General features: G+C 51.5%; 1 protein-coding gene across 21 annotated transcripts in view; it reads right to left on the reverse strand.

Moving 5' to 3' along the window:
* The window catches only part of TCOF1 (treacle ribosome biogenesis factor 1), a 40,871-nt gene extending 34,652 nt beyond the window's left edge, over positions 1-6,219 (reverse strand). For all 21 annotated transcript variants that reach the window (XM_032625407.1, XM_032625406.1, XM_032625402.1 and 18 more), the window contains exons 1-3: positions 6,079-6,219; positions 3,610-3,665; positions 624-775 (exon numbers count right to left, since the gene is read on the reverse strand). In XM_032625407.1, the coding sequence (XP_032481298.1) occupies positions 624-775; positions 3,610-3,665; positions 6,079-6,186 (316 nt within the window). In that variant the 5' untranslated portion in view covers positions 6,187-6,219. The remainder of the gene's footprint in view (positions 1-623; positions 776-3,609; positions 3,666-6,078) is intronic.
* Positions 6,220-10,973: the final 4,754 nt, after the last annotated feature.

The following is a 10,973-nucleotide window of genomic DNA, read 5'->3' on the forward strand; positions in this document are numbered from 1 at the left end:
CTCTGTGGAGCTATGACCACTGTTGGTTAAAGTACAAACTGCCCTGAGAACATGGGGAGAAGGGGCTGTGAAGGCCTCCCCGGGTCACCCCTGCCAACACCCTGAAACCAGAGTGCCCGGGACGGCCTGCCAGTGCTAACCTGCACACTTCCAAAATAACAGGAAGATCGGCAACTCCTGAAGCAGCCCGTAAGCACACAGATGAGGTGCCCGCCAGCTGCCCTCTCTGAAATCTCTCTAGCAGTTCTTCTGAAAATGTGGGCTTCTTTCTATCTTTACCAGAATCACCTGGAGGGCTTGTAAAAATGCAGCTCCTGGGCCCCACTGGAGGGGCTGACTCCACGTACCCCAAATTAGACTGTAAGGGCCCATCCATGTTTTTGTTCACCATTGGATTCCTAGCCCCTGGGACACGATGTCTGGCCCAGAGGAAGGGCTCAAATCAAGACTGAAATAGGTATGTGGGACCCTTCCAACCTTCCCTCTAAAAGGGCCGGTCCTCTGAGGGCTCACTGAAGGAGAAGCTGGAGGTGGACCCTCCCTTGGAACAATCCAGTATACAACAGCCTGTTCCTGAAAGGTGCAGGGCGCTGAGCTGAGCCCCCGGCACACAGCGCTCTTACTGGCTTTGGTGCTTCCTGCTTCTGCCTCCTGCGCCACCTCCTCCTCCTCTTCTGAGCTCTCGGAGCTGGTAATGGGGTCTGACACGCGGGTCTTCTTGGCCTGCAGGGCTGCATCTTCCTCTGCCTTCCGCTTCTGGCCAATCTCCGAGGTTCTGCAGGACAAGGGTGACTGGCTAGTTCAACCGGGTGACAAGGACAACCCCAGGAGAGTTGAAAAGCAAGACCTCCCCACATCCTCCCTGCCCCCAAAGGAAACGTGCATGAAGAGAGTTTAAACAGTGATGAAACACAGTGTTAGATACAATTTTGTGTTCTGCATTTTCACTCATTTCATCGTATTTTTACAACTGTCTATGAGTCTTCAAATATTCAGGAAGGGTGGACAATATTATATAACAGCTGCTAAGAGTCACTGAGCGCTAAGTGCCAGCACTATAGACACTTCACAGCACCATCCAGGCTCCTCCCTCCTCCAGAACTTGTGGCACCTGCAGTGCCCTCTTCCTGGAAGAGTCTGCCCAGGTCGGTCCCTATTGTCCTTCAGGCCTCAACTCGAATACAGCCTCCTCAGAGAGGCCCTCCCTGATCACCCCCCCTCCCCTAAGACATTCTCTGCCCTGCCATCCTGTTTCATTTTCTTCAGAGCACGTTCCTCTCTCCTGTTATTTTATCTACTTCCTGCTTGAAGCCCCCACTGCACAGCCAGGCCCCTGGAGAGGAGGGCAGGCAGGAACCTTTTCCAGCTCCCTCAGTACCTTGAGCACATAGCATGAGTCTCACGGGCAAGTGAGTTGCCCAGAGTCAAAGAGTAAGTCTCAGGCACTGGGGAGGATAAGCACCCAGATGGCTGAGTTGCTGGAACTTTCGAGCATCATCTCCCCTGACCCCAGCCTCCTGCCCCGAGGGAGTCACTGTCTGTGCCCCATGTTCTCCAGATGGGACGGATGCTGCTCTGCCAGTTTGGGATGTGCTGCTTGGGTCCCTTGTTCCCAGGGAATCTTCTGCAAAAACAGGTTTCATTTACTACATGTATCAGTTCACTCTGCCTCTCTCCTCCCAACAGAATGTAAGTTTCACAAGGGCAGGGATTTTTCTCCAGTTTGTTCCCAGCTATATCAAGAACAGTTCTGGCTCACAGTAAGTGCTCGATAAATATGGAGGTGAGTGGGGGTGGGAGGGGGATGCCTCCAATGGCTAGGTTTAGCACTTTACCATTATTATCTTCATTTTACGGATGGAGACACACTTGGGGAGGCCAAGTTTGTCCAAGGTCATACGGCTAGTTGCTGGGTTTGAACCACTAGGTTAGACTGTGAGGTCCTCATCCCAGTCAGTACTCCTCACCCACAGAAGGGGCTGGTGGCGGGGAAGGGTGTGCGCTGCGGCTCACTGAAGGAGTTCTCTGGGGAAGGAAGTGCTGTGCAAACACACAAACACCTAGGCAAGTGGGAAAGGAAGTGGGGGTGTGCCCTGTGCTCACCTCAGCAGCAGAGGAGAGCCAAGAACTGAGGGTTGATAGGGCTCTCAAAGACCTTAGCTCTCTACTGGAAGCTTGGATCCCTTCCACACCATGCCTGCCTTTGTTTACACACCTCTGACGACAAGGAACTCACAACTCCACTGTAGCCTACCTCATTTCTGGAGAGCTCTGATGACCCACTGCTTTTATTCAGAAGCTGAAACCTGTCTTCCTAAAGCAGGTACATATGGGTCCCACTTCAGTCTCTCGGGCCCCAGGGAACACCCCACTCCCTTTGTCTTCAAAGATGTGCATACAGAGGTCCCTTGCCTGCCCCTCTGACATCTCTTTCCCATCCCAGACGGTTCAGTATTCACTATCATTCCTCATGGGACATGACTGCAGGTCCTTCACTCCCGTAGTTGGCTGTGGTCAGGCCAGTTCATGGAGAGAACGATTATCCCTCCTTCATTTTCAAACCATTCCTCTGCTGATATGTCCTTAGATTATTCCCCTCCTTGTTTCCCAGGTTTTACAGGCATTTCACATTCAACAGGTCTTTGAAATCTTTCCCTCCAAATTGGGTTCCTTCCACTCAGGTGTACAAGTCAGACACCTGGCAGTGGACTAGACTGCCTCTCCAAACCATCCGCGGACCCTCATCTCATCCTCTCACATTCCTGGAATCTACTGTCTCCCTCCCATGTTATTACTGCCTCAAGCTCCATCAGCTCTTGCCTAGATAATGATATCCACAGCTTCAACTGGCCGTGCCATGCTGCAGTGATCTCACCACTCTGCTTCACCCTTCCATGGCTCCCACGGCTCTTGGGGCAAAGACACAACTGCTCCCCATGGATGATCAGGCCTTGCGTGGAGTGGGCCCTGCCTACGGTCCAGCCTCGTCTGCACTGTGCCCGCAGCTACAGGCCTCAGACCAGTAGTTCCCTCTACCAGGTACACTCTACTGGCCCCTCCACACCTATTGCCTCGTTCACTCCCCTACTCCCTGCAGCTCTCAAATCAAAGGTCACTTCAGGGAAGCCTCCCCTAAACCCCCAAATGAGGCTAGGCTAACCTGTTTAGGTAGTTTTGGCACTGGGCACCTCTTTGCATAACCCTTACTACCACTATAATTTTACACTCATTTGTTTTTTCTGAGGTGTGCTTACCTTCCTGGACTCCAATGTCAGCTCCAGGAAAAAAGGAACCATGTATGTCTCACTCATGACAATACCTTTGTACTTAGAACAGAGCCTGGCATTCAGTAGTTACTCAATAAATGTTTACTGATTGAATGAATAATAAAAGCTGCTGAGAAGCTTTTGTCCTTAAGAGGCACTGATCACAGCTCAGTGTCCTCTCCATTACCAGACACCCGTATCTGTGACCTGGCTTCCTGGAGGTGATAATAGTATCTACGGTGGGCTATGGGGACAGATCTTAGACCAGATTAGTATCCTAGCTGATCCCAAGCTGAGGGCTTGCAGTGTCCCTGCTGTACTCTCTCAGTCCCATTAGACTTACTGTTGCCAGTGTGTATAGATGTCCAGAAGGGTTACAGGTTGAGTCAGGAAACTTTTCTGCAGAGAAGTAAAGAGAAAGCAGCAATCAATCCCCCAAGCACAGTAAGGGTCCTCCTTGGGCCCCACTCTCACAACGTCATGATCTACAGAGAGGTGGTTGAGAAGGGGGTCTTTCTGCTCTGGGAAGTATGTCTGCTTGACCCTTCCAGTACCACCCAAACCTTCCAGAGACAAGCAGGGCAAGTATTTCCAGCTAAAACCTTTTAAGACAACATGTTGGTGAGGAGTACCTTTGAAGATTAGAGTTGGAATGTTCCAGGCTAGCATTTATCCAGCCCCCAGCCTTCCTGGCACTCTCCAGGCTTAGGTGCCACGAGACAGGGCTTTTTCCACCCCTGACCTTTCAGAAGGCTTTCAAAAGCCAGGCTGGTCAATCTCCCCAGGACAGTACGAACCACAGCCCAGACACCGCACTGTCAGCTCACCCGCTGGGAAGAGACTGGAACCAAATGGTGCCAGTCCTTTGGTAGAAGCAGAGGCCTTTGGAGCCAAGATCAGAAGCCTATTCTCTCTGCAAATATCAAGAACCTGGGGTGTCAAGTGCCCCAAGGAGGCTGAGTGAGTAATGTGGGGCGAGGGCAGTGCCGGGGACTTAGGCAGAGTGGTCAAGAGGGTGCACCTGGACTCAGGCATAGCGCCTGTGTTAACTGGATGGGCTACTCTCTTCACCTCTTCAAACTTCTGGTTCTTTCTTTCTAACATGGGGATAACAGCAGTACCCACCTAAGATGTTGCTGTCAGGCCTGATCGAGACCATCTAGTCAGTGCCCAGCACAGGAGCCAGTAACATTGAGACTGTAACTGACAGTAATTGAAAGTGTCAGTTTCACTCTCCTCTACCCCTGGCACACTGGCCTCCTCACTGTCCCTCAAATCTGTCAGGGCACCCCGCCCGCACCGGGGCTTGCAATTCCTTCTGTCTGGAATGCTCTCTCCTGCCAACTCTACGGCTCACTCCCTCACTTCCTTCAGGTCCTTGCCCGAAGGTCACCTTCTCATTGGGGTTTCCTGACCACCCTATATAGATAATTTAACTCTGACATTCTTTATTCCCCCACACCTGCCTTATTTTTATACCTAGCACCTACCATCACCCCACACACTGTATCATTAACTTTAAAAAAAAAAAAAAAAATCAGTCATCGTTCGGCTCCTGCTGGAACGTGTGCTCCATGAGGGCAGGATACTTTTGCTTAGGTAAATGCCCCAAAGCAGATGGGTATTCTCCTTCACCCCCTGTAGCTGTTAAGTCATGTTAACTGGAGTAAGAAGGGCTACCGAGGTCCAAAGAAAACTGGAAAAAGCACAGGTAATGTCATAAGGCCCATCATCCTTTAGTTTCTCCAGGAGGTCCTGAGAGCAAGCATCATGACCACAGCCTCCACCACAGCCAAGGGGTACTGATTAACCAAGTCAGTAGCCACCATACCAGCTTAAAACTTCCCCGTGGCTTACCACTGCTCTTCAGATGAAAACCAAAGTAAGCCAACTCCCTGCCTCTGTCTCCCCAGGGACCTCTATCACCCTTGTACTCCATACTTCAGTCAATTTTCTGGGGCAGTACATATGCAACAATTTGCACCTCTGCTTGGAATATCCACCTCCCTTCTCTCAGATCTCAAAGCAACATCCACTTCCTCAGGAAAGCAACCCTGGATATCCCTGACGAGGGCAAGCTGCCATTCTTGTCTTAGCACCCTATGCCTCTCGTTCTCGGCACTTAATGCAGTGTTAAGTGTACAGGTGCTTTTATGGTTCTTTGACTTATGTCTATCTCCCCTACCAAATTCAGACTGTAAACTCTAAACAGTGAATTGAGGGACCGTGCTCACTATTCTGTCATCAGCACTCTGACCGCCAGATTAACAGCTGCTCAAAGAACGGATGAAGTGAAATGACTGCACCACGAGTTCGAATCCCAAAGCTGTCCGACTCAGTACAGAAGGGCTGCTAAGGGCTTGAGCTCCAGCTCAATTAAGGGGCTTCAGACCCCCTCTCTTGGCGCTCTTTCGCCCCACCAGAGCTGGTCGCAATCCACCTCTCAGACTCGCAGCAACCTTCTCGCCCCAGGGAGCCGCGCCGAGCCACGTGGCCCGAGACTTCGGAAACTTTAAACTGCCGCTCCCAGGAAGGGGGTGGAGGTAAGGGGCGCGGGAATTATAAAGCCCTGAGCGTCGTATCTCACGTCCCAGCCCGCCCACTGCACAGACAGGGAAACTGAGGCCCATAAGAACTGGGGGCCGCAGGGGTGGGGAGCAGAGGCTGAGCCTCCTTCGGCACCCCAGGCCGCGTCCCGGAGCACGGCGGGTATCCGGCTCTGGGCGCCCTCCAGGCCGCCAAGGGAGGAGGCACGGGCCTCCTCTCTTCACATCTTGCACGCGGCCCTCGCACACGGCCCGGGCACGCTTACCTGGCCGCTCTGCTCCTTCACTTCCCGCGCCGCGCGCACAAAGCCCGCCTGCAGCAGATGCTGGTAGATCAGGGGAAGCAGCTCCCGCCGCTTCCTGGCCTCGGCCATGCCCGCAACCCCCGGCTTGTCGGCTTACCTGCACGCCCCCCTCAGTCCCCGCCCGCCACTTCCCTCTTACCCTTAGACCTCGCGCCCCCCACTTCCGGCTCCTCCTTCACCCGCCGCGCGGCACGCCGGAACATGTAGTCTTATCTCCAGGAGTGGCCGGCCCCTCTCCGGTGGGTGTAAGGGGCGGAGGCAGGGAGGACAACGAGACCGCCCATTGGCTGGGAGGGCGTGGTCAGACCCGGATACGCCCCCTGGGCCGGCCACGATTCGAATGACTTCCTCTTAAATCCTTCGGACTCGTTCCTGGAGATTTGTCTTCCACTTAGCTGTCTGACAGCTGCGGTCAGGTTTTACTCATCTCTGAACATCCTAATCTCCAGCTCTCTCTAGACCCGAACTTGCAGTTACCCACTCATTTATTCATTTCACAGGTGTTTTAGAACCCATAAACCAAGTACTATTTGTCATTGTTCATTCATTCACTGAACAAATACTTACTGAGCACCATACCTTGGGCTAGCGCTAGGCTAGGATTGGGGGATAAAAAGATGAATAAGATATGGCAGCCGCCCTCAGAGCTCACAGGGAGGAGAGAGACAGTCGGTAACCAAGCAACTATGGTTCAATGTCTTCCGTGCATTGTCCGGGACAGATACAGCCTGTGGGAGAAAGAAGGAGGGGCCCCTGACCCCAGGGAGATATCTACGCTTAAGCTTAAAGATGGAGTAGGAATTTCTAGGTGCAGAGGAGAGGGATGGCATCCCACGCAGAGGGCACTGCATGAGTATAGACGGGAGAAACCACTCTGGTACAGGCTGGGAAACGCAGATATAAATCCAAGTCTGTGCTGCTGGGCTGTAGAGTTGGAGGGTTGAGGGAACGAGTGAGGACACAAAAGGATGGAGAAGTTAGCAGGGCCTACTGCACCCCCTCCCCCCAGCCACAGTTTGCACCTTTGCTCCAAGGATAATAGATAGTCTCTGACGGATTTTATGCAGGAGGGTGACCTGGGTTTATGTTTTTAAAAGATTGCTATGACCAAAGCATGGAAGATGGATTTATGGAGAACAAAACTGGACGTGAGGGTGTTGTAGTTGTGGAGGGGAGGTTGGCAGGGAGAGGGTGACCTAGGCTGGGGAATATTTGAATCAGCTATTCTTAACTTCATGGATCCATCGAGAAACTGGAGACAGCACGAACCTAACCTTTGCTGTAGAAAAATTTGAAGTGTACAGACACGTGACGTTTTGCATCCAGTTTTAGGACATGGATAAGCACATACCTGAACCTCCTAGGCTTAGGAACTGCTGCTCTAGGAAGAAACAGGGACAGGACCAGGTGACTGATGGAATGTGATGAGAGAGACTAATTTACATTCAGCTATTTAGCAAATATTTATTGAGTACCTACTATTGGGAATAAAACTGTCTCTACCCCAATAGAGCTTATAGTCTAATGGGGGAGACACAAGCTAAACAAATAGTCATACAAATACATTGTTACAAACAGTAGTAAGTGCAGAAAGGAAAAGGATAGTGTTTTCTTATGGAAGAATTGGAGACTTCCTTGGTGGCGCAGTGGTTAAGAATTCATCTGCCAATGCAGGGGACATGGGTTTGAGCCCTGATCCGGGGAGATCCCACATGCCGCAGAGCAACTAAGCCCGTGCGCCACAACTACTGAGCCTGTGAGCCACAACTACTGAAGCCTGAGCGCCTAGAGCCCGTGCTCCACTACAAGAGAAGCCACTGCAATGAGGAGTCCGCGCACCGCAATGAAGAGTAGCCCCTGCTCTCCACAACTAGAGAAAGCTGGTGTGCAGCAACAAAGATCCAACGCAGCCAAAAATAAATTAAAAAAAAAAAAAAAGCTATACTGGAGTCATGCTGCCTGTGTTCAAATTCCCACTTTGCCTCTTATAAACTAGGTGACCTTGGGTAAGTTACATAACTTCTTGGTCCCTCAGTTTCTTCACCCATAAAACAGAGATAATTATAATTTCTACCTCATAGGGTTGCCATGAGGAGTAAATGAGTTCTAAGCAGAAATGCACAGAAGAGTTCCAAAGAATAGTACTGCGCTTGTGTGTACGTTAGCCATTACTGTGAAAGCATTTGACAGGATGGAGGGACCTATCTCTTCTTGGGGAAGGATTCCCTAAGGAAATGATCTTTGTGAGGAGATCTGAACTATATGCAGGGGAGGATGGGGTACGGGGAGAATCCTAGGCAGAAGAAAGAACCTGTGCAAAGGGCCTGAGGCAGAAGTTACAGCTAGAGAAGAGGTGAGAAAAGGCCTGTGTAACAGGGCCAGAGGGAGAGCAGGGGGATTGGGGAGTGCAGAAGGTGGGCAAAGGATCTTTCTTTTCATCCTCCGAGTGATAGGAAACCACTGACAGTGTAGGCCCAAGAAGGACAGGATGACATTTGCATTTTAATGTGACCCGTGTGAATGCCTAGTGGAGAGTGGGGTAGTGTGTGTATGAGTAGCTGCAGGATAAGTTAGGGTTAGGAGTACGGGCAGGCATCCAGGGAGAATATCACAGAGGTGGTGCTGGTGGCAGTGCAGTTGGAGAGCAGTGGAAGGTTCCAGTTATCAGGAAGTAAAATCGTCACAGAGATGTGTGGGAATGGAAGATAAGGGAGAGACAGTGTCAGGATGGACTCTGAGGTTTCCCTGCAAACAGGCAGGCAGTAGTTTTCACTGAGATGGGGAAAACTGGAGACCACTGGGAGGCGGTGTTGGGTGAGCGAGGATGGGAGGGTGTGGAGGGGGACGTGAAAAGTGCAACTTCCACTTTAGATGTGTTGAGCTTGAAAGGCCTTTGGGACACTGAGTGTAGATGTTGAGTAGGCGCTTGGAGGCCTGGGTTTGGAGGCACATGAGGATGGGAAGTTGTCAGGAGACAAATGATCACGAGGCTGTGGATGAGGGCTGGATTGTCCAAAGAGAAGGTGCCCCAGGATGGAGCTGTGAGACACACCACAGGTTAGGGGCTGTGCAAAAGGAAAGTGGGAGGAGTCAATGGGGAATGCTCTGAGAGGTCAGAAGGATGTGGATGGAAGCAGCGGCTTTGGTTAATGACAAGACATGGGCAGATGCTGGTGGCTTTAGGGAGCACTCTTTCTGCAGAGTGATGAGAGGGTCAGATGGCAGTGGGTCTGATGAGTGAAGGAGGGGTGAAGGAGGCAGTGGGTCTTTTGAGAAGTACTTGTGTGAAGGGGAGGAGAGAGATGCTGTGACGGGGTCAAAGCATATGTGGGGGTGGGGTGGGGAGGTGTGTTAGAAGGTGGAAGAGACCTGAGTTTGTTTACAGGCTGATGGCAGATCAAGGGGAGAGATTAATTAAGGGTGTGGGAAAGAGGGGAGATAATCAGCGAGCGATGTTCATGAGCATGTGCGAGGGGATGGAACCAAGCATGTAGGTGGAGAGGTTGGTCTTGGAAAGGAGGAGGGATGACTTCTCTAGAACCAAAAGAAGGAACAAAGAGAGGATGGGTGCAGATGTAGATGTAGGTTTGTAGTGGGATGTTAAGGGAGATTTCATCTTGAGCTTCTATTTTTTCTGCAAAGTGGGAGGCAAGGTCTTCTGCTAAGAGTGAGGAAGAGGTGGTGAGGAGTTTGAAGGAAGGAGGAGAGTGTGCATTCAGACGGTTGTGGAGCAAACTTGCCCACAAAATCCCCAAATGTCCGACAGTGCTGACAACCCAGTGTGTCCTGTCCCGTCGGCTGGGTGATTTCCCCCACCATGGGTCACCTACCCACGTGCAAACAGGGGAAAGTACTTGGTGGGTTTTATCCAGGCCCAGGGCTTTGCCAGATGGGTGGGGAAAAGGGCAGAGCGTTCTAAAGTGTTGGCAAAAGAGATGCCCAATCTTTCGGCCCTGGGAACTAGGCTGGGCAGGGTGGAAAGTGAAGACAGATGGGGTCCATTTTCAGGGAGAGAGTGGAAGCCTTCACGGACTGGGCAGCCACAAGGTCAGTAACCAGGAGCCTGAGCTCAGGGTTGGCAACTCGAATTGATGACCGTGCCCTGGTTACTGACTGGGTGGCTGGTAGGGCTACTCACTGAGACAGTGAACATTAGGAAGATAAAAGTGTTTTTTTTTTTTTTTTTTTTTTTTGCGGTACGTGGGCCTCTCACTGTTGTGGCCTCTCCCACTGAGGAGCACAGGCTCTGGACGCGCAGGCTCAGCGGCCATGGCTCACGGGCCCAGCCGCTCCGCAGCATGTGGGATCTTCCCGGACCGGGGCACGAACCCTTGTCCCCTGCATCGGCAGGCGGACTCTCAACCACTGCGCCACCAGGGAAGCCCGATAAAAGTGTTTTTACCCCTCCAAGAACCAATTTTCATCCCCTTGGGACATTATGGCCCCAGTTGAGAATGCCTGCCTTAGTAGAATGTAAGTTCCCTGAAGGCAGACTGGTGGTCGGCTTGTTGCCCACATTATTCCCAGCCCCGGTCCATAAATACTGGCCAGTGCAAGGGTGGTTACAGCCTGTCTCCTGAAGAAGAGAGGAGAGCAGAGCAGGCAGGGCACACACCATGAGTACAGACCTGGAAGCAGAAATGTGGAAGTCTTCTAGAAGACAGTGGAGAAGGAACTGGGTCTTCCATCCTTGGCTGACCTTGGAAGAAATGGAGAATTGGTATTAAATTAAAAAACAAAAACCAAGCCAAACCAGGATGATCTAATACCTTTGGTCTGGCAACAGGTTGTTGGCTTTGTTCCTAATGAAATTCATTTTAGGCATTTATGGTTTATCCTTGGCTTCCGGGAGGCAG

Source organism: Phocoena sinus, chromosome 3 (assembly GCF_008692025.1).
Source record: "Phocoena sinus isolate mPhoSin1 chromosome 3, mPhoSin1.pri, whole genome shotgun sequence".
Taxonomy (NCBI): domain Eukaryota; kingdom Metazoa; phylum Chordata; class Mammalia; order Artiodactyla; family Phocoenidae; genus Phocoena; species Phocoena sinus.